Source organism: Thermothelomyces heterothallicus (genome assembly GCF_042370625.1).
Source record: "Thermothelomyces heterothallicus CBS 202.75 unplaced genomic scaffold P884_scaffold_26, whole genome shotgun sequence".
NCBI lineage: Eukaryota > Fungi > Ascomycota > Sordariomycetes > Sordariales > Chaetomiaceae > Thermothelomyces > Thermothelomyces heterothallicus.
Genome location: NW_027192587.1, coordinates 77,735 through 98,610, shown reverse-complemented (window position 1 = coordinate 98,610; position 20,876 = coordinate 77,735). Strand labels below are relative to the sequence as shown.

General features: G+C 58.2%; 8 protein-coding genes across 8 annotated transcripts; 6 read left to right on the top strand and 2 right to left on the bottom strand.

Annotated features, from left to right (window-relative positions):
- The first annotated feature begins 21 nt into the window (after nucleotides 1-21).
- P884DRAFT_287196 (putative methyltransferase-domain-containing protein) lies at nucleotides 22-1,480 on the top strand. The gene is made up of 2 exons (XM_069443863.1): nucleotides 22-290; nucleotides 354-1,480. Exons 1-2 carry the CDS (start codon nucleotides 139-141, stop codon nucleotides 1,072-1,074), a joined length of 873 nt encoding a protein of 290 aa, XP_069294672.1. The 5' UTR covers nucleotides 22-138; the 3' UTR covers nucleotides 1,075-1,480.
- A 328-nt stretch (nucleotides 1,481-1,808) lies between these two features.
- Nucleotides 1,809-3,946, bottom strand: P884DRAFT_208700 (HEC/Ndc80p family-domain-containing protein; the record flags this gene model as incomplete). The annotated part of the gene is made up of 2 exons (XM_069438893.1): nucleotides 1,809-2,010; nucleotides 2,148-3,946. The coding sequence occupies 2 exons, from the start codon at nucleotides 3,944-3,946 to the stop codon at nucleotides 1,809-1,811; spliced, it is 2,001 nt and encodes a 666-aa protein (XP_069294671.1).
- Nucleotides 3,947-4,646: 700 nt separating this feature from the next.
- On the top strand, nucleotides 4,647-6,467 carry P884DRAFT_263489 (peroxisomal membrane anchor protein conserved region-domain-containing protein). The gene is made up of 3 exons (XM_069441764.1): nucleotides 4,647-4,853; nucleotides 4,914-5,239; nucleotides 5,299-6,467. Exons 1-3 carry the CDS (start codon nucleotides 4,814-4,816, stop codon nucleotides 6,004-6,006), a joined length of 1,074 nt encoding a protein of 357 aa, XP_069294670.1. The 5' UTR covers nucleotides 4,647-4,813; the 3' UTR covers nucleotides 6,007-6,467.
- Nucleotides 6,468-7,149: 682 nt separating this feature from the next.
- P884DRAFT_294281 (alpha/beta hydrolase fold-domain-containing protein) lies at nucleotides 7,150-8,962 on the top strand (the record flags this gene model as incomplete). The annotated part of the gene is made up of 2 exons (XM_069444269.1): nucleotides 7,150-7,856; nucleotides 8,009-8,962. 2 exons carry the CDS (start codon nucleotides 7,150-7,152, stop codon nucleotides 8,757-8,759), a joined length of 1,458 nt encoding a protein of 485 aa, XP_069294669.1. The 3' UTR covers nucleotides 8,760-8,962.
- Nucleotides 8,963-9,227: 265 nt separating this feature from the next.
- On the top strand, nucleotides 9,228-11,309 carry P884DRAFT_249503 (uncharacterized protein). The gene is made up of 3 exons (XM_069440599.1): nucleotides 9,228-9,881; nucleotides 9,911-10,008; nucleotides 10,124-11,309. The coding sequence occupies exons 1-3, from the start codon at nucleotides 9,470-9,472 to the stop codon at nucleotides 11,051-11,053; spliced, it is 1,440 nt and encodes a 479-aa protein (XP_069294668.1). The 5' UTR covers nucleotides 9,228-9,469; the 3' UTR covers nucleotides 11,054-11,309.
- A 208-nt stretch (nucleotides 11,310-11,517) lies between these two features.
- P884DRAFT_229968 (prion-inhibition and propagation-domain-containing protein) lies at nucleotides 11,518-14,114 on the bottom strand. The gene is made up of 2 exons (XM_069439770.1): nucleotides 13,642-14,114; nucleotides 11,518-13,576 (listed from the first exon to the last, which is right to left on the bottom strand). The coding sequence occupies exons 1-2, from the start codon at nucleotides 13,700-13,702 to the stop codon at nucleotides 11,601-11,603; spliced, it is 2,037 nt and encodes a 678-aa protein (XP_069294667.1). The 5' UTR covers nucleotides 13,703-14,114; the 3' UTR covers nucleotides 11,518-11,600.
- A 716-nt stretch (nucleotides 14,115-14,830) lies between these two features.
- On the top strand, nucleotides 14,831-16,884 carry P884DRAFT_263484 (patatin-like phospholipase-domain-containing protein). Its single transcript, XM_069441763.1, has one exon. It carries the CDS (start codon nucleotides 14,969-14,971, stop codon nucleotides 16,532-16,534), a length of 1,566 nt encoding a protein of 521 aa, XP_069294666.1. The 5' UTR covers nucleotides 14,831-14,968; the 3' UTR covers nucleotides 16,535-16,884.
- A 1,995-nt stretch (nucleotides 16,885-18,879) lies between these two features.
- P884DRAFT_272210 (Sodium/calcium exchanger protein-domain-containing protein) lies at nucleotides 18,880-20,510 on the top strand (the record flags this gene model as incomplete). Its single annotated transcript, XM_069442503.1, has 4 exons — nucleotides 18,880-19,201; nucleotides 19,266-20,231; nucleotides 20,303-20,388; nucleotides 20,439-20,510. The coding sequence occupies 4 exons, from the start codon at nucleotides 18,880-18,882 to the stop codon at nucleotides 20,508-20,510; spliced, it is 1,446 nt and encodes a 481-aa protein (XP_069294665.1).
- Nucleotides 20,511-20,876: the final 366 nt, after the last annotated feature.

Here is a 20,876-nt window from a genome sequence, read left to right as displayed (position 1 = left end):
TCTCATACCTTCCTGTATGGAATACAGACATACACTAACATCGAGCTTTGGATCCAGCAAGTATCAACGCCGCACACAGATACCAAGCCTCTAGACACTAGAATCTCATACAGGAACGGGCTCCCAGAATATAAAAAAATGGGTGGTGATAAGATTAAAAAAGACAGGCGGCAAAAACGCGAGGCATACCGCGCGGCCATGAGAGAAGAGGGAATCTCAGAGCTGCCCAGGAAAAAGTTTTATCGTCAAAGGGCGCACGCCAACCCCTTCTCGGACCACCGATTGATATAGTAAGCCGGGCAAGGCTGCATCGGGGAGTTGCGCCGAGGTGTCGATCGCTGACTAGGACGTAGCCCCCCACATCCTGACCAGATGGACTGGTCATCGCTCTATCCAGACTACGTCGTCGACGAGCCCCAGGATCAGCAATCACCAGCCGCCCCTGAGACTCCGTCAGACAATAATGACTCCGCACCGCTCAAACCCAAGAGGATATCCAAGGACGTCGAGGTCGCCGACATAGGCTGCGGCTTTGGCGGCCTGCTGGTCGCGCTCGCCCCCCTCATGCCCGACACCCTCATCTTGGGGCTCGAGATCCGCGTGTCGGTCACGCAGTTCGTCGAGGACCGCATCAAGGCCCTGCGCGCGCAGAACCCGGACTCGCGGCTGTACCGCAACGTGGGCGTACTGCGCGCCAACACGATGAAGTTCCTGCCCAACTTCTTCCGCAAGGGCCAGCTGACCAAGGTCTTCATCTGCTTTCCCGACCCGCACTTCAAGGCGCGCAAGCACAAGCAGCGCATCGTCTCCACCACGCTCAACTCCGAGTACGCCTACGTCCTGCGGCCGGGCGGGATCGTGTACACGATCACGGACGTGCTGGACCTGCACGAGTGGATGGTGCAGCACTTTAACGCCCACCCCTCGTTTGAGCGTGTCGGGGAGGAGGAGCAAGAGGCGGACCCTTGCGTCGGGATCATGAGGACCGAGACGGAGGAAGGGAAGAAGGTGGAGAGGCATAAGGGGCAGAAGTACGTGGCGCTGTTCAGGAGGTTAGAGGATCCTGCTTGGTGAGACAGGGTTCGGGAGTGATATCAACCGCTTCCCGATACCGGAACACAACACCGCAACAAATAGCACAAACATCGCTCGGCCAGTGGCATAGTGTGTGGCTATGGTGTGGCTATGGTTGGGGCCCCCCTAATGAACGAGTTTCCTCGGGGAACTCGTCCTCGGATGCTGAGAATACCTAAGTTGCATGTGTCGTTTGGCGGCAAGTACAGCTTGAACCAAGTCATCTGCGGGGAACAAAAGGAGGGGGGGAAAAAAGGACCAACATCCTTACCAGGCGGAAGAGGTGCACTTGGATAGACGAGGCAATTTCCTCGGTGTTTATGGGAGAAGGTCGGACAAGCCTGCTCTTGCCGGCCGTCCGGAAGAGGAGGGAGAACAGAGCAAAGATGCCCAATGAATACTTCGCATAAACCCGTTGCCGTGGTCTGCTTGTCTCACAGTGCAACAACGAGTGTATCCCTGACCCAGCAGCCCGTTACAACATGACCGCATTTCCATAAGACCAACAACATTGCTTTGGAAATCGCATTCTCTGTATCCCAGACAAACTACCGTTCCCGCCCAACCACTCTGCGCCAGCTGATATAGAACACCCCCCGCCCGAGGACCGAATCCCGTCATGCAAAACATTAACAAGCCTTCTTCTCCCAGCCCGCAAAACAATGACATCCAAACGGAAAACAAAAACCCCAACCTTTGAGGTGAAAAAAAAAAAAGGAAAAGGAAAAGGCGTTTCACATGTCGAGTGACTGGGTATCATCTCTCATTTCGTCACTTCCAAGCTCCTTTTCGAGCTCGTCAGCCACAAAAGTCTCATACTCCTCCAAGCTCTTCTGGATATGCATCTTGAACTTGATAACGTCGTTGAGCATGCGCATCGTCTCGGTGTGGAGCTCCTCGCGAAGCGCGTTGGCCCGGAGGGTCAGTTGTTCATACCTTGGTAAAAAAAGGAAACGGCGTTAGCTCAAGCTGGCTGTCTTTGTTGCCGGAGCAAGAGATTTGGCAAAAAAAAAAAAAAAAAAAATAACAGTGGGGGGGGGGGGGGGGAGGGGCGCAGGTCCAGGTCTACTCACTCAATGTTGGTATTCATCTCCCTCTGTTCCATGAGCTGGACCGACTCGGTCAGCTGGGCCCTCATCTTGGCCAGCTCCTTCTCCATCTTTTCGATCTGGGCATCGGACGCGAGCTTCTGGGCCGTGGTCACCTCCTTGGTCCTCTCGTACTCCTCCTCGGCGGCGCGCACGCGGTGCTCGAGCGCCTCGACCTCGTTGCGCTTGTCCTCGATGGCCTCCTTGGCCCGGTCCAGCAGGTCGTGGTCCTCCATCATGGCGTCGATGGCCGCCTTGCGCCGCTCCGACACCTCCTTGCGGAGCGCCAGGAAGCTGCTCTTAACTTGCCCCCTGAGGTCCAGGTTGAGCACGTGCGCGGGCTGGTATCCCGTGACCGGGTCCGCGAGCAGCCGATCGCCGTCGCCGGCGCCGTACGAGCCCTGGAGCTGGGACGATGTGAAGTTGGACCCTCCGTTGACCGTCACCTGGAGCTCGTAGTCGCGCCCCTTGGCGTTCACGGCCGTGGAGGGTATCAGGCCGATCTGGTAGGCGACCGTGTTGTAGCGGTCGACGGCGCGCTCGAGGTCGTCTAGCCGCTGGCTGGCCTCCATCTCCCGCTCGGTCACCTTGCGCTTCACGTCCTCCAACCGCTGTTCCGCCGACTCGATGCTCTTCTGGAGACGCTCCCGCTCGGCAGTCATGCGGTCGATATCCTGCATGCTGATCCCCTGGTCGTCCACAGCCTCCTTCAGCCGGCGCCGCTCGTCCTCGGCCTCTTTCAGCTCGCCCTGCAGCTTGTCGAGCTCTTCCTGCAGGACCTGGATCCGGCCCTCGTACTTTTCCGACCGCTGCAGGGCGAGCGTGTTGTACTCCTCGAACTTGGCCTTGTCCTCCTCCATGATCTTAAAATGGTTGTCGAGCACGGCCGGGTCGGGGGTGGACTTCTCGAGCTCCTCGATCTCCTTGAGCAGCCGCGCGTTCTCGCCCTCGAGCATCTCCATCTCCTGGATGTACTTGGCGTTGGCACGCTCGAAGTCGCGCGCCATCGCCTGGACGTGCGGTGCCAGCGCCTTCTCGACGTCGTCGTCACCGGCATCGTCATCCATATTGAGCCAGTCCTGGTACGCATTCGTCAGGAAGTCGAAGATGATGTTGTCGCCCGCGACGTCGACCCCCGCTTCCAAGCACGCATCGTCGTACTCGCGGAGAGCATAGCGCTCCAGCATCTGGGCCAGCTGCATCATCCAGTGCAGGAGCCCCAAGAACGTGCTCCAGTTCTGACCTCCCACCGCCGCGATCTGGCTCTTGGTGATGGACCTCTCGTAGGGGTACCGTAACTGTTTCAGAAGTGGCGGCACCTCCTGGTCAATGTTCTTCTGGAAGCGGTAACCGGGGTCGATGCGGCGGTAGAGCCACTGGAACATGTAGTTGAAGTCCTTTTGCGTCGGCGACTTTATGAAGTTGTCGGACAGCTTATGGTTCATCTCCATCTCAAAGTTGTTCTTGGCCAGGTAGTCGATCAGCTCCTGCCCGATCCGGTTCTGGTACGACCTGTCCTTGAGCGGGCGCGGGTCTCGTGGCACGCCGGCGGCTTGGGGCGCCTGCTGGAAGAAGCTCTGGTGGCCGCTCATGGGTCCGGCAACTGCGGACGGGCGTGCGCGGTAGACGCTGCTACGGCGGTCATTGTCGGCGGCGGGACCGGGGGTGTGGTACGGCTTGAGCGACGCTGTGGTGTTTGGGTTGTAGCCGGCGACGGAGGCGCGCTTGACGGACGACAGGCCTATGTCGGCTAGATTGGTCCCGGACGAGGATCGCTGAAACATGGGCTGGTTCGGCCGCGACATGGCCAGCGAGTGGCGCGAGCCAGACACGGACCGGCCATGGCCGGCGCTCCCAATCGTGCTCGCCCGCTTCATCGCCGAGGGAGGTTGCGGGATGCCCGAGTTGTAGTTGAGCCCACCAAGGGTCTGCGCAAGCGGTTAGTTCCTACTTGTGGCGCGTTCATGTACGCTTGGCGAAGGTCATGATGTGTCGCACCTCCCTCGGTCTTCGGACGCTCCAAAGACCATTGTCCTGCGACATCTTGCCGAGGGCTGGAGGTAGTTCTCCTCACGCCCGTCGAGGGATTCGAGGGACCTCAGGGCAGCGGCGCCGGAGCCGACGATAAAACTGCGGAGTGCTCTGGAAGATAAGCAACCGGTGTTTGCCGCGAATAATACGCCTGGCGTGCAAGTCCGAGCAAAGGTGGTGGTGGGATGTCGCCCGTAACAAGAAAAGATGGATGAAATTACGACGTTACGGCACCGTTGCCCAGGTAAACAAAGTTAGCAAACTGCGGGGCTTTTGGTTGGGTCTCCTCAAGCCGGTCGCGTCAGGGATCCACCTATGCAAAGCCAAAGCGGGTCTTGGCACGGTCTGCAGTGGGCGGGCTCTCCCGTCTCGAAAGCACGTGATGCATACTTAACTTACTCCCCAGCGCTCGTCGACCGCTTGGCGCACCGAGTCTGTTCTGTGGGGGCGGCATCGGCCGCCGGAGCTGAACCTCGGCTTGTGATCCGCCATCCCATTTCCCGGCCGATTTCATCAACCATCCGGCGCGTGTTCGCGCAACTCACTTTTCAAGGACTCGATCTTCATTCTGTGTCCCATAGGAGTCCATTCAAGGGAGACCGTCGTATCATCCGTTCAGAATGACCATCCGCGAGGACCTCGTCGCCTCGGCGGCCAAATGTGAGTTTCTTGTCGCTCGGCCTGTGATCCGGACGCGGTGCGGCTTAACACTCTCCCCAGTCCTACAAGACCCAAGCGTCGCCTCCTCTCCGGTCGAGAAGAAAGTCGCCTTTCTTCAAGCCAAGAACCTAACCCAAGACGAGATCAACGCTGCGCTCGCGCGGGCGGGCACTCCCGCTCCCGCGCAAGCGTACCCACCACAGCCCCAGCCAGCGTCAGCCGTTGCACAACCGCCCCAATACTATGGCCAATATCCACCACAATATCCGCCGTATGGCTGGCAACAACCCGTTCCTCAGCCTCTTCCGCGCCGAGACTGGAGAGACTGGTTCATCATGGCAACGGTGGTGAGCGGGGTGTCGTATGGACTGTATAGTCTGGGGAAGGTGAGAAGAGAAGTCTAGACAGCAGCAGTCCTTGCCCGCATACGCTAACACGGCGGTAGCGCTATGTCTACCCCCTTATTGCCCCACCCACGCCGGAGCGGCTCGAGCAGGACAAGAAGTCGATCGACGAACAGTTTGAGAAGGCATTCGCTCTCGTTGAGCAACTGGCCAAGGACACGGAGGCCCTCAAGGCTGCGGAGAAGGAGCGCACCGAGAGGTTGGACACGGCGCTTGCTGAACTCGAGACGACCATCAGCGAGCTCAAGTCGGCGAATAAGAGGCGCGACGACGAAGCTCAGCGGATGCGGGACGACTTGCAAAACCTCAAGGACTCGATTCCGCGGGGGCTCAACAACCAGAAGGACCTGACCGATACTAGGCTGCGCGAGGTCAACGCAGAGCTCAAGAGCCTCAAGACGCTCATCACGCAGCGTATGAACCCGACGGCGACGTCGAGCACCATCAGCAACTACCTACGACCGCAGGCCAGCGGGAGTGCGACGCCGAGCAGCCCGGCGGCCACGCCCGCGCCGGGGGAGAACGCAAGCACCGATGCCAAGGAGGAGCCGAAGCCGGCCGGGCAGAGCACGCCCCTCAACGGCTCTCGTCCCTCGCCGTTCAGTAGTGGGATTCCGGGCAAGGCCTCGATCCCCGCGTGGCAGCTGATGGCGTCTAAGAGCGCCGAGCCGTCGAGCCAACCGACCGCGAATGGCACGGGCTCGGAGGGCAGCAGCGGGGCGCAGGAAGAAGCTTCGGGCAGCGCCTAAGAAGTTAATTGTCTAGGACTGGTTCATTGTCTAGGACTAGTAGTGTATTGAAAAGGGCAAGGACCGGGCAGGAGTGCCATACGCATGCATTGGGACCTGCGGTGCCCGTCCATGCAGTGCACTCACTGTTAACGACACCCTGGTATGACGGAGCTGTATCAACGGGTTTTGCGCTTGGGCGCATTGGTGTGTGTACGGAATATGCTGAGGGGGGATGACGGGGCTTAATCATCAGATGGTCCATATGGGCTTATTTCCGGACATTAATTGCTTTCTTACTCACTCCGTGCAAGTGTGCGCTATCTTGCAACTCGAGGCGAGTTGCAAGATACAAGGCCTGCCACGCCTTTCCGAGCAGGCACTGCAGAAGAATGTTTGTGTAAACACCTATCTCTGCAACCGCGATCCCTCCTTACAGTTACTCCGTACATATATATAGAGACGGGCTGCGCAGTTCGTGGGCATTCGCGACGAAGTCCTTTTGAAAGGGAAGGCTTGCGAGAGCCACTTTGAATGGTGGGGCACCACCATGACTTCGATGCGGCTAACTAAACATTATTGGAGAGTCGGTGCTAATAAAGCGGCCCGTTGCCGAGGAGGCTCTTTCCATTTTGCTCTCGTTAAGATTGACCCCAGTTGCCCCCCCTCCGCCCCCCCCCGCCCCAGATTGAACCTGCCCACCTCAGTGCCGCCCTGCCCATCTGCCTTCCCCACGGAAACTATTGGCCGATGTCTCGGATTCGGACGGTAACCGAGCCGTTCTAGAGATAACATGCAGGAATGGAGCCCTGGTCGCCAGACAACCACTCTCTCACTGGCGTGCTGTTCCCAGACATGGAAGTTGGCAAGCATCTCCTTGTCCCCCTGGGTTTCTGTATGGTTTATATGTACACAGTACACACTCTAAGCCCCTTCTCGAGTTTTTCTCCTACGCTCTCCATGGCCATCCTCTCACCCTGGACCTGTGATACCGCGCGTTCACTTCTAGTATCTCTCGCTTAGTTATTTATTTGTTGATCATCATTGCTGCCATCGTATTTTTTTTTCCAACAGCATCTTGATTCTCTTCTCATAGAAATGACGGCTCAAGCACCAGATCCCGGACCTCGAGCCGCCAACGAGCCAGTGGGCAGCAACCACAAGATGATGCTTGCCCTCCTGCCCAAAGTCCCTCTCATGATGCGGGTGGCTCTCCTTCATATGTTACGCCTAACGCCACAGTCAAAATACCTAGACCTGCGGACCGAGCTCACGATCGCCATCTTGCGATCGTTCACTAACCCGTCGACGCCCCGGAGCATCACGGCGACGCAGCGAATGGCTGCCCAGGCTCCGGAGCTGAAGGGCAGGATCTGGGTTAGCACGTACGCCTGCCCGCCCCCGCCCGCCGAGGAGAGAGGGCTACAGGACGCCATTGCAAAGGCGATCGACGAACTGCGGGATCCTAGGGTACCAACGCCAACATATGAAATGCCCGAGCCCGCGCGTGTCGAGGCGGAGTGGACGGGGTATCGCGCCGACGCGACGCCGAACTCGAGGCTGCCGGACCTGCCCGAGAGGGATCTCTACGCCGAGATGATGAAGGAGGTCAAGAGCCCCGCGACGGTGCTCTACTTCCACGGCGGTGCCTACTACCTGCTGGACCCGGCAAATCACCGTCCGACCACCAAGAAGCTGGCCAAGCTGACCGGCGGACGCGTCTACTCAGTCCGGTACCGTCTCGCGCCTCAGAACCCGTTCCCCGCCGCACTGATGGACGCCTTGATGTCGTACCTGGCACTCCTCTACCCTCCCGAGGGCGCCTTCCACGAGGCTGTCAAGCCGGAGCACATTGTCTTTGCCGGCGACAGGTAAAATGAACCCTTAACCCCCCGCACTGCATTCCCCTCTCTCCCTCCCGTGTCTCCTTTTTCTTTTGTTTTCTTTTTTTTTTTATATATATTTTGCTCCTTTCTTTTTTTTTTTTCCGCAGGACAGGAAAGGAACTAACACCTCACGAAAGTGCGGGCGGCAACCTCTCTCTCGCCCTCCTCCAACTGATCCTCCACCTCCAACGCAACTCCCACACCGTCCTCTGGCACGGCGCCGCTCGGGCCGTCCCGCTCCCCGGCGGCGTCGCCGTCAACTCCCCCTGGCTGGACATCACGCACTCGTCGCCGTCGTGCACGGCCAACGCGGCGTTCGACTACCTGCCGACGCTGGACCAGCAGCTCGCGGCCGAGGCGAGGCGGCCCCCCTGCCCGGCGTGGCCGGCCTCGCCGCCGCGCAGGCACCTGTACGCGCCCGACTCGCTGCTCGGCCACCCGCTCGTGAGCCCGGTGACGGCCCGGTCGTGGGCCGGCGCGCCGCCCGTCTACGTCTGCGCCGGCTGGGAGCTGCTGGCGGACGAGGACAAGTTCGCCGCCCACAAGATGTGGCGCGAGGGCGTCGCGGTCGTCTGGGAGGAGTACGAGGCCATGCCGCACTGCTTCGCCATCGTCCTCCCTTACCTGCGCGAGGCGAGGCGCTGTCTGGAAGGGTGGGCGGCCTTCATCAAGGCCGTCGCCGAGGGCGGGCCAACGGCGGCGGCGGCGGCGGCGGCGGCGGCGGCGACGCCCGAGAGCCGGTTCCTGACGATCCGGGCGAAGTCGCTCGAGGAGGTGGCCGTCGAGCCGGACAGTCTGTGGACGGACGGGGAGGAGGTGGTGGCTGAGAGGGTCTGGAGAAAGGTCAGGGAGAGGCTGGTGCCAGAGGAGAGCGTTGCCAAGTTGTGAGGCTGCCGCGGCTCTCATGAGGTTCGGTTAATGCATGTATTGTACAAAACAGAACATGCTTACCGGTCCAGGGCAGGGGAGGATTGCAGGTTAGAGCAGAGGAAGTGGTGTTTTGCGCCCGCTCGATAGAGAACCTAGTCCCCCTATCTAATTATACCTAATGTTGGCAATAACTTCTTGGTTCTTCGCCAACAAGAAGGGGCAGTTTTTTTTTTTTTTTTTTTTTTTTTTTTTTTTTTTTTTTTTTTTTTTTTTTTTTTTTTTTTTTTTTTTTTTTTTTACTTTTTCGTCCATGTTCACGATATTTATCTAATATTTTTTACGAACAAAAAAATTACATCTTTCCTCCCATTGTGGGAGAATGTTGGTGAGAGTGTTCATAACCAACGCCAAGTCGGTAAACAGCTTGACCCACTCACACTCGAAAAATCCCGGTTCGCATCTCAACACATTATAATCCGCAACAGACTCTCTCTCTCTCTCCTCTAAGAGCAACCACACGCCCATCGTACTGGCCACCTTAACACCGCAATGTAAAACGCCATCTTTCTAGACAGCAAAAGGGGATAGGATTTTTATACATTGGGCCCCCATTTTTGCAGCCAATTAGAAAAGAAGAGGAGCAAAGGGAACTAAACGAAACGAAGGGGAAAAAAAAAGACACAAAGAAAGAGGGAGAGTGAGAGAGAGAGAGAAAAGAGAGAGAAAAGATGGATCGCCACAAAGCAGCCGTGGCCAAGATCGCGGCGACGGTGCGCTCCTTCTACGCGGCGCGCGAGCCGTACCGCATCTTCCACGGCAGCACCAACTCGACGCGGCCGCGGCCGTCGGCGTCGCAGACCAAGACGGTCGACATCTCGGCGCTGCGCAACGTGCTGTCGGTGGACACGGCCCGCCGCGTCGCCGTCGTCGAGCCCAACGTGCCCATGGACCGCCTCGTCGAGGCCACCCTGCCGCACGGCCTCGTGCCCCCCGTCGTCATGGAGTTCCCCGGCATCACGGCCGGCGGCGGCTTCGCGGGCACCGCCGGCGAGAGCTCCTCGTTCCGCCACGGCTTCTTCGACGACACCGTCCGCCGCGTCGAGATGGTCCTGGCCGACGGCGAGGTCGTCGAGGCCACCCGTGGGGGGGGAGAAGGGGAAGAAGAAGAGGGGGGGGTTCGGGCGGACCTGTTCCGGGGCGCGGCCGGCGCGGTGGGCACGCTGGGCACGACCACGCTGCTCGAGGTGCAGCTGACGGAGGCGCGCCGGTTCGTCCGGACCCGGTACCGGCGCACGAGGAGCGTGGCCGAGGCGGTCGAGGCGGTCCGGGAGGAGGTGCGCCGCGAGGAGAACGACTACGTGGACGGCATCCTCTTCTCCAAGGACCACGGCGTCGTGGTGACGGGCCAGCTGACGGACGAGGCGCCGCCCGCCGGCCAGAAGGTGCAGACCTTCAGCGGGCCGTGGGACCCCTGGTTCTACCTGCACGCCAAGGAGCGGACGGCGCCCGAGAGGGGCGACGAGGGCGCGGCGCCGGTCGACCACGTCCCGCTGGCCGAGTACCTGTTCCGCTACGACCGCGGCGGCTTCTGGGTCGGCGCGGCCGCGTTCGAGTACTTCGGGTTCGTCCCCTTCAACCGCTTCTCCCGCTGGTTCCTCGACGACTTCCTGCACACGCGCATGATGTACCGCGCCCTGCACGGGTCCGGCGAGAGCGCCCGCTTCGTCGTCCAGGACGTCGCCATGCCCTTCGAGACGACCGAGCGCTTCGTCGACTACACCTCGTCCGAGCTCGGCATCTGGCCGCTCTGGCTGTGCCCGCTCAAGCGGCGCCGCCCGCCCACCTTCCACCCCTTCACGACCCTACCAGAGGGCGTTCGGAAGGAGCCGGGGGATGATGGCGATGGCGGCGACGCCGGGGATGCCGACATGATGCTCAACGTCGGCGTCTGGGGCTGGGGCCCCTCCGACCCGGCCGAGTTCGTCCGCAAGAACCGCGAGCTCGAGAACAAGGTGCGCGAGCTCGGCGGCATGAAGTGGCTGTACGCGCACACCTACTACCCCGAGGACGAGTTCTGGTCCCTGTACGGCGGCCGCGAGTGGTACGACGAGCTGCGCGACAAGTACAACGCCAAGACGCTCCCGACCGTCTGGGACAAGGTCCACGTCGACCCCGACGTCGCCCGCGCCAAGAAGCGGCACTGGCTCAAGAGGCTGCCCCCGCTGGGCGGCTTCTATGGCATCTACAAGAGCATACAGAGCAAAGACTACTTGCTGCACCGGCATGCTAAGTGGAAGTGGAAGGGCGAGTGATGCTTGCCCTTTTCTTGTCTGCTTGTTTTCCATCTTTCCTTTCCCGTTGCTATGCTGAATGTAGCCCACTGTAGAACCATCATGCGTGTATGTACTGCTGTACTCTAGAACGATTCTTAGAGGTAGAGGGAGTCTTGACTGTAGGATGTGAGAGAGAGAGTAATCGTGTCAGTTAAGGAATTCGTTAATTTGTTTTCAAGATTCCCTCTCGGGCTACCGGGACGTCGCCTGCGTAGGAGCGGGGAATCGCCAGGCCGTAGAGAGCAGAAGCGTCATGGCGCCTGCGCAAGGAGGAGCGATGGCGAATGAGCAGCTACCACGGAGGAGTCCGGGTGGACAATGGAAATGAAACTAGAAGGAGAAAGACGCGCAAAAGGAGAAGAGAGGGGAAAAAAAAAAGGGGGGGGGGGAGAAGGGAGGGAGGGAACCTCCGCGGTTTGCTCCCACAGTGTTTCGCGCACCCAGCGCCTGCTCAGGTTGTTGATTTCCGCATCTCCTCGCTTCATGGTAACTGGAAACACACCCCCTAAGATCCTTCCCAGCCCTGTTATAGCTGGAGAGCTTCTAGCTCCTCAACTACCTGCTTTGTGAATGCTTCCTGGAGCAGCACCCCCACCTCCGAGTCATTGGACTGATCCGCTCGCTCTTCCACGCCGAACCCTCTCTCGCCGTGCGCCCATAGACATCTCTCCACCACCTTCCAGTATCTATCCCCGGCAATGTTGCGCAGCTCCTTGAGCGGGTTCGGTCGGCCCGCCGCCTCAAACGGTGCTCCTGACTTGACCTCCAGCAACCAGTCTCGCACCGCCTTAGACTCCTCGAGCGGTATGTTGGGCAACCCTTCGCCCTCCTTGCTTCCCCTGGCTTTCACCCCTAAATGCATCAGTGAACTCAGCTTCCCCCAGTGTGCTATCTCGAGCAGCACCAAGCCCAGGCTGTACAGGTCGTACGTCTTCTTTGAGTTCCTCTCGGTCGGCGTCTGCCGTTGGATCCCAGGCCAACGATACAGATCCCAGACGATATCCACGTCCCTCGCCGTGGTCTCGGTCCCGTCGGGTCGTGAAAACTCGAAGCCGGACAAGATAGGTTTCTCGGGTTCGTAGTCGAGCCCGGCTCGGCCAGTAGCTCTCTTGCTCAACCCCCCTTCCCCTTCCTTCCCCTCGTCCTGCTCTCCGTCGAAGAAGAACACGACATTATCACTGAAGATTCCCTTGTGCAGCCAGTTGACGGCATGCAGGTTCAACACTGTCGAGCACAGCTTCGACGCCATGGCAACCCGCTGCGAGAGGCTGGGCTTGAGCCGCGCGTTACCGAGGATCTCGTATAGCGAGACAACGCGGGTGTCGTAGTCGCTGCCCTCGGGCATCTTGAAGAACCAGCCGTAGCGCTCAGCGCCCGAGACGTCGCGGTCGTCGAAGTATCCGACACAGTCGGGCACGTGGAGAGAGGGGGGCTTGGGCAGGTGCAGCATCTCGGCGAGGGCGACTGTTCGGAGGGCGGATTCCCTGTCCTTGAGGGAGTTGGGTGGCACGTCGCCGAGCCCTTTCCACTCGAGCCAGACGGGCATGTCGCCTTCGCCGGTCGCGAGGATGCCCCGCGGCCGGGGGAGGAATTCGGGATTCTCAACCTCGGTCTCGTTCCATGTGAACTCTTCGCTAAGGTCGGAATCGGTGTATTGCCGGACGGTGATGCCGAGGTCGGATCGGGTTTGATGGATGTCGAACTTGGTGTCGCGCTTGAGCTGAGCCAGAATGGTCTCCGAAGTTCGACTGAGCTTCTTGAGCTGGACGAGGCCCTGGAGAGTCCTGTCGTTGGGGTGGGCCTCTTTGTTCTTGCGGGTTCCCGCCGAGGTGGATATCAGGCTGGTGACGGCGGCGAGCATGTCCCGCAGATCCTGGACGTCGTTTCTGGTCAGGATCATTTCCCGGTACGTCTTGGCCATAATGTCGTCAATTTGCTTTTCCCTGTACGTTCTCATCAGCTCATGGAGCCGTTCCGTTAGGGCGTGGAGGTCCTCCAGGAGCGCGCCGAACGCTTCCTTGTCAATAGCAATCCACCGTACTCTGGCCGGATGGGTGACGATGTCCTTGGTGTTCCGGCCAGCCTTTTCGAAAAACTCGCGGATGTGGTTGGTGCCACGCAGATGTCTGCGTTCCTTCTTCTCTGCCTCGTATGACACGGCCAAGCTCGACACCTCTTTCAGGATGTCGATGTCGGTCGGCTGCTCGTCGGCTCCCTTATCGTCCCCCTCCCCGCCGTATCTGGAAGACTGGGGCAGCTCGTTGCCGTAGCGGGCGTTCAGCTCTCTGAACTCCGACAGCAGCCACTGGATTCGGGCCACTATTGCAACGAGCTCGATGCCATCAGCTCCCAGAGTGGTGCCAAGTGTTGAGCCCTCTGGGACGTCAACCAAACCAGCTGCTTTACCCCAGGCCAACAGACGGTTGTACTCGATTATGAGCTGCAGCCTGTACTGCTCATACTCTCTTGGCATCTCAACCAGAGCCGTGATGAATTTGAAGGCTGACAATACAGTCAGTTTCTTTGCCTAAAGCTAAGAGAACCCAAAGATGTAGCCCGTGACTCACTCCTAACAGCGCTATCAAACACGTCCCATGTGAGGGACAGGACTCCAGATGCGATCTCCATCTTGAGCCAGGTAAAGTGCTCTTTGAGCTTTCGCCCGATGCTGGCAGGACGAGAAGACAGCACTAAGTTGTGCGAGTGTTCTCTTCCTGTCTCCTGCTAGATAGAGTGGAAAAGAAAGAAATAAGAGGACAGAAAGGAAAAGAAAAAGAAAAAGGGAAAGAACAATCCGACCGAGGCAAAAACAAACTCAAGGTGGCTGGCTTGGAAAGACAACAGTTACGAGCAGAACTCGCAGTGTTTCGCTCCAGGGTCGACGCTGCTCATCCCTCGCTAAAGTATAGTTATGCGTGCGGCCTGCGTAAACAGACCCTGGGCGTGAGGCCGCAAAGAAGGCCGTACGACAGTCATTTCAGGCCGAAAGCGTACAGCACATTAACCAGCCAGTAACAATTCTGGTGCCTTGCCCCGGGAAACCTCACTGCCTAGGCCCCGGGCCTTGAGTCAACGGCAAGGATCGCCTTTGCGAGCCGAGAGGAAGTGGGGGGTTTGGCCATCGGAAATGGGCAAAAGCCGTGCGACCTAGGAAGCCGCGGGTCGCTCTTGTGACTACGCTTGCATGCGCACGACTCGAGGTTTCAGAACTTGGGATCTTGCGATCTTGCGATCGGTGCTGAACATATCGCAAAGCTAGGCCTTTAAAATCCAAACTTAACAGCCCTCTCTGCACGTTGCCTAGTAGTCCGAGTCTCGCATTTTTATTTTTATTTTTATTTTTATTTTTATTTTCTTTTATTTTGTTTTTATCGCTCGTTATGTAAGTGGTGCTCAGCTACTTCCAAGTTGCCACGGCTTACACCAATGGATTGTGAAAGGTGAGGTACTGGGCAGAATTTTTTTTTTTTTTTGGGCAAGCTCCAGATTGCCCGAGTCCCAGGTCCCAAATGTATGTACAATACCTACTCAATCAGTCGATTTGTATCCGGCGGCAAGTGACTGACTGCATGAAGTTTCAGGTCCACGACAGTCTAGCGTCTGTCGTATAGGGAACCATCAAGAGCCACGTGCCAAACCCACCAATCGGTAGAGTGGCTGTGGCCAGGCGTGCCTTCAGCGGCATTGGGCAGGCCTGGCCCGCTGCGGCGGCTAATGATAGGTTCTGCAGTCACAAGCCAACGCTCAACCCAACGTCATTTTTTAGCAGCAAGAACACCCTGCTTGTTGTTCTCTCAGTGCCTTTTCCTTCACCAAACCTCACTCGGAATCTCATTTGTCACTAGCAGCACAACAGTCATTCCGAGTTTTTCCTCAGGCAATTGACAGTTTAGAATGACAGACGTCGCAAGCCCTCCGGCCGAACCCCACTCGCTAATACAAGAGCCGGCTTCTGCACTCCAGTCATCCAAGCCGACGCCGAAGCGGGTGCCGACTCGCGTCTCAATCGTCGCCCCGAAAGGCTCCACCGACCCCGTGGTTACCAGCCCGCGCTCCGGCTCCTCGAGCACTCCACCGGGTCTGAACGTGACGTCGACAACATGGAAGAAGCTCATTCTGACCATCGATGGCGGCGGCATCAGAGGATACTCGTCGCTCATCGTCCTCCGGGCCCTGATGCACGAGATCGAGCGTATCGAGCAGTCCCTCGAACCACCGGCCTCCGCAAGCACACATACCGACAGGATACCCCGTGAACAAATACCAGATGACGTTTTCAGAGAAGGGCGGTACCTGCCATGTCACTACTTTGACTATATCGCAGGCACTAGTGTTGGGGGGTTGATAGCCATCATGCTGGGCATGTTTGGGAACAGCGTCGACGACTGCGTCAACGAGTTCCACCGGCAGAACAAGGCCATCCCCCTCACCGACGACGCCTCGGTCGTATCATCCATCGACTTCCCGCTTGTCTACAGGCGAAGTACCTGGCCGACGAAACGGACACGCTCCTTCTTTGATACGTTTGCCAGATTCACCGTCACGGCGACTGGTCGCACTCTGCCCGGCAGCCCCGCAGCCCCTTCAGTCTCACGAACATCCTCCCAAGCATCCGCTGCATCGAGCGAGTTCCGCAAGGACACGTACCAGTGCCAAACCCTCGCCTGGTGCGCCGAGGTCGAGACGCGCCGCTCGCGACACCCCTACGCCTTTTGCACCTACGCGGAAGAGGAGGGTGACCCCGAGCAGCTCATCTCGATTCCCGAAGTCGCCAAAGCCATCACCACGCCGTCCCGCTACTCCTTCAAGCCTTTCAAGCTCGGCTCCGGCCAGTTCGTCGACGGCAGCAAGCTGATCCGCGACCCAACGCTGGAGGTCATCAAGGAGATCACCTCCCTCCTGGACGAGTCGGAGCCGCCCATCGACCTGCTCCTCAGCCTGGGCACCGACGAGCACCACGCCTGGTTCTACGAAAAGCTGCGATCCTTCGCCACCTCGCGAGGTTCCCCGGCCTCGGCCGCCAAGGACAAGCCGGCCATCGGCGAGGAAGAAGGGCGATCCTACATCCACTATCACCGCTTCGAGGTGCCCGGGATCAGGCTAGGCTGGCGCAAGAGGTTCTTCCTCCGCCAGATCGAGGAGGCCACCGAGGAGTGGCTCTCGCGACCTGAGCAGAAGGAGCGGGTCGCAAAATACGCGCGGATGCTGGTGGAGCGGCGGCGCGCGAGGGCGGCGACCGCTCGGTGGGAGACGTTTGCACTGGGCGTGAGATACGTTTGTTTCCACGAGGAATGCGCCGGGGAGGGTGAGAAGTCGGCCGAAAACAACCGGCTGTTTACAGGGAGGGGGGACTTCTTTGATCACCTCGACAGGAGGCACAACCTGACGAAGAGGGCAGCCAGAGGGCTGGTGGATGTGGAGCAAGAATTGGACAAGGGCAGGCGGTTTGGGTGGTGTTGAGCTTGTACTACATGATGGTCGATATACACCGGTCGGTCGGTCGGTTACGCGTTCTTCGAGCTGTTGTTACTCTTTTTCCTTCTTTTCCTTTTTGCCCCTAGGAGTCAAGCATTCATAGCGAGCATGGCGTTTTTGGGACATTGGCTAGACAAGATCATCCTTAATGGACAGTGCGACACGTTGGGTGATGGGCCATGGCGTTCGCTTTGGCGCTTGCATTGGTTCTCGTCACCTCCGCGGAGCCGTCGAATGCGCATAGCATTTTGCCCTGCTTGGTGCCTTGACCTTTTAAGATTCAGCCTGGCCAATGCGTCGCTCCAAGTTATTTATTTCGCATCCAACCATGACCGACTGAAGTCAGTGTGTACGTCAGTAAAACTATCTCCCCACTCTCTTGGCAAGCTACCGACCTTTCGGAGCAGGCCCACACGATCCGCATTCCGCCCCGCCGCAGTGATGTTTTGTCACGTCGGTTGTGGGAAAGCTTGGCGCATTTGGGAGGCCTCCTCGGCCTTGCCCCGCTTTGGACGGATTTTGGGGGATTCCTGCAAAATCATTCGATCGTTCCGCGATCAATTGAGTGGCAGGCCATTGATCACGGGCAAAAGATGCGCGATGGCACGCTGGCTGCAGGGTACCGTTGGACTGGCGGCCCAATGATGCAGGGAAACAGCCAGTGCGCGGATTCATGGCGGGCTGATCACGTTATCGCCACAGAAACGTGGTCCCGGATTGTCTCTTCAGTGGCGCAGCTTGGATTCTTAACAATTAGGAAGCGATCATTTGGTTGGGGACACTAGTGTATACGGGACACTAAACGGAGTTACGAAGTAGTTGATGCTTATTTTCAGGCGTTGGTTACACGTCTTCATTTCGTACTCTGTCCGCGGCGGAGCGCTTGTGTAGTGTAATCCGTATATACGGATGTATCTGCCACCCAGTCTGCCCGTCGATCGTCAGAACGAAACCTGAAACATGACGCATATGGCTACCCTGGCGTCGGGCCCCACAGTTCGATCAAGAAAAACTTAATTCGAGCCGTTGGAGAAAGTCTCCACAAATCAGATCGCAACCCCAGATGGTATTACGTCTTTGATCGTTTCCTCAATCACGATGGCAAAGAAGGCGCAAACCGTAGTCTATACCGTAGGAGACTCAGCTTGAACTGTTACCGTAGACGCGGCCCCGGCCAGTGGTCTGCTGTTTGTTGGATCCTTCCATGTTTCAACCGGGGCCAACGTGAGCGATGGGTTGCTTCTCTTCCTGACCGATTACGGCACGGACAGATAGCTATTTGACCTCGCAGTGTAAGCCTCGGACTTCAAGAGGAATTGAAACGCAGTGGCACCGGAAGATTACTCTCACCAAGTTTGCAGCTTTTCAGAGCCCACTGCCACCCTTGGCATATAATCCAACACAGTATACTCGTTTGCAGAGAGAACCCGGGGAGAAAGCTACATTTGGATAGCGAAGGTAAGTAAGTGCGGTCCCCAGCGCACGATTGCTGATTGCCTCTGGGCAAGCGCAACCACCCCCCCGGGGGCAGGCCTCCTATCTCCCTCTTCTCCTTCCTTCCTTCGGCGATGTCCTGGAGGTAAGGAAGCCAGTCTCTCAAATGGAGAGGAGAAGCCGTTGTCCTTTGGGAGAATAGGAAGAGTGATCAGTATGCCAGCGAGCAACTGACAAGAGCGATTCCAGTAAAGAGCACGGAGTAGCAATCCATACATCACGGGCCGATACAACGAATAACAAGGGGCTCTGTTACATTGGATCTGAGATCCACCCCGCCCGACTCTAGTGCAAACTTGGTGTACGGAGTGCTGCCGCGCCCCAATCTTGGGTCTCTCCCAGCTCGCGGCAAAATATTAGGCACAAGCCCGGACATTCGCCCGGTTGTCCACAAGTCAGTCCTCGATTAGTTTGCTCAGCCCGCCTTTTCGCTCGGCCGACTGAGCTTCAAGCGACCAGCAGTGGCTTTTTCATTATGTGTAAGTAGCCGGTTTCTCATTTTCCCCACGGTTGACCTTTCCCGCTCTTTCCCTTCCTGCCTGCCACCTCCCTTGGTGAGGCCTGCAGGCCGTTCAGAGCCCACGAGCGCGCTTCATGCACCAGGCCGTCCCGCCCGGAATGCATCAGGTTTCCCTCTCCAAGATACCTAAGGTAGCCACGCAACCACCACCACGCACTGAGCAATTGAGTACCACCATCGTTCCTTAAACCCACCGCATTGGCGAACCTGTCGCCGGAAGCCGTGGAAACTGCGATCTTTGTCACCCCTTGGAAATGAGCCGCCCCGGGCATCCAACGCATCCGATTCATTGCACCTTCGCAGCGCCAAAACAGCCATGAGCGATAAAGCCAGCGATCATCTAACTCCTTCCGCAGTCAATCTCAAGACGCGCGACCATTTACGTCGCGTTGAAACCGGCAAAATCACCAGCACAGCAAACGGCAACGGCAGTACCAGCTTTGCCGGCTTCGGCGACATGGACGGCGAGCGACGGCCCCTCCTGGGCCACCAGGCCACCTCTACCTTGCACGCAGAACCCGGCTTCTGGCGCCATCTGCTTATCCACGCCGAGAGCAGTCCCGGCATCGACAGCCCGAATCCCCTTGTCCGCTGGCCGGCGCAGGTGTGGAACGTGACCAAGATCACTCTGTTTAGCTGTGAGTTTCCGCTCCCGCTAACTCGGGGTCAAGCTACACATGTGCTAAGCTGTATGTGCCGCAGCGTGGATCAACCTCCTTCTAATCTTTGTGCCCTTGGGCATCGTCGCGGGCGAGTTGAAGTGGAGCGCGCCCTGGGTTTTCACCCTCAACTTCTTTGCCATCATCCCGCTGGCCGCCGTCCTCTCGTTCGCGACAGAGGAGATCGCAGGCCGGCTGGGCGAGACGCTTGGAGGATTGGTGAATGCCACCTTTGGAAATGCCGTGGAACTCATTGTCAGCATTGTCGCGTTGCGCGCCGGAGAGATCGAGGTCGTGCAATCGTCCATGCTCGGCTCCATCCTGTCCAACCTGCTGCTCGTCCTCGGCATGTGTTTCTTCCTGGGCGGCGTTTACAACATGCGTGGCCGGGACGGCCACGGCCAGGAACAGAGCTTCTCCACCGCCACCGCTCAGACGACGTGCTCGCTCATGACCCTCGCCTCGGCCTCGATGATCCTCCCGGCCGCCCTGTACGGCATTCTCAGCCAAGCGGAGGAACGTAACAAGCAGGCCAGCATCCTGGTTCTCTCTCGCGGCACCTCCATCATCCTGCTGTTCCTCTACTGTCTCTATCTTTACTTCGCCCTACGCACGCACAAGAAGCTCTTTGAACCCGAGGCCAACGAGATTACTGGCGACGACGGCGAGGAGGAACACCAGCCTTTGTTGGGGCCCTGGGCGGCGGCCCTCGTCCTGGTCGTAACGACGCTCATCATTTCGGTGTGCGCCGACTACATGGTGGACAGCATTGACGCCCTAGTGGCGACGGGCAAGATCAGCAAGACCTTCATCGGCCTCATCCTGATCCCCATCGTCGGCAACGCGGCGGAGCACGTTACCGCATGCGTGGTGGCCGTCAAGGACAAGATGGACCTGGCCATGGGCGTAGCCATCGGGTCGAGCATCCAGATCGCCCTTCTTGTCACGCCCGCTCTGGTCATGCTCGGCTGGGCGATTGGCCAGCCCATGACGCTTCACTTTGAGACGTGTAAGTTTGTTTCGGCCCCCCTTCCTGCCAAAAGGCCCACCACCAACCAGCGGATTGCTAATGCGAACCAGTCGAAACCATCGCTTTTGCGCTCTCTGTCCTCGTCGTGACCTACACCGTCCAAGACGGCAAGTCTAATTACCTCGAGGGTGCCATGGTATGTTTATTCTTTGCTCGGTACCAGACCACGACTAATGTTCTCTCTAGCTCCTCGGTCTCTACATTATCATCGCTTTGGCCTTCTGGGTCAGTCCAACAGATGCTCTCGGCAAAATCTAACGTTGAGGCTGGTAGTAGATTCACTCCATCCATCAACATCACTATCCCACCCTGGAATTTCCTTTTGACATCTCTTTTACATTTTTTTTCTGGCACAATAGTACGGCGGGCCGTGAATCTATGCTCTTGACCATAGTTTGGACAAGAGACATGTCATGCCCGTCAAAGAAAGAGGCAGATTTGTTGGAAGCGGGGCGGGACGGGCAAAGGGTGTGGGTAACTGGCACAGGTTCTGTACGATACGTGGCGAGGCTATCTATTTGCGGGCCAGCAGTGGAGTTACGGGTCTTGTACGGATTATCTCTGGCTTTGTTTTCCTGAGTAATTGGTGAGAAATTGGTATTGCAGTCTACATGCAACGATTAT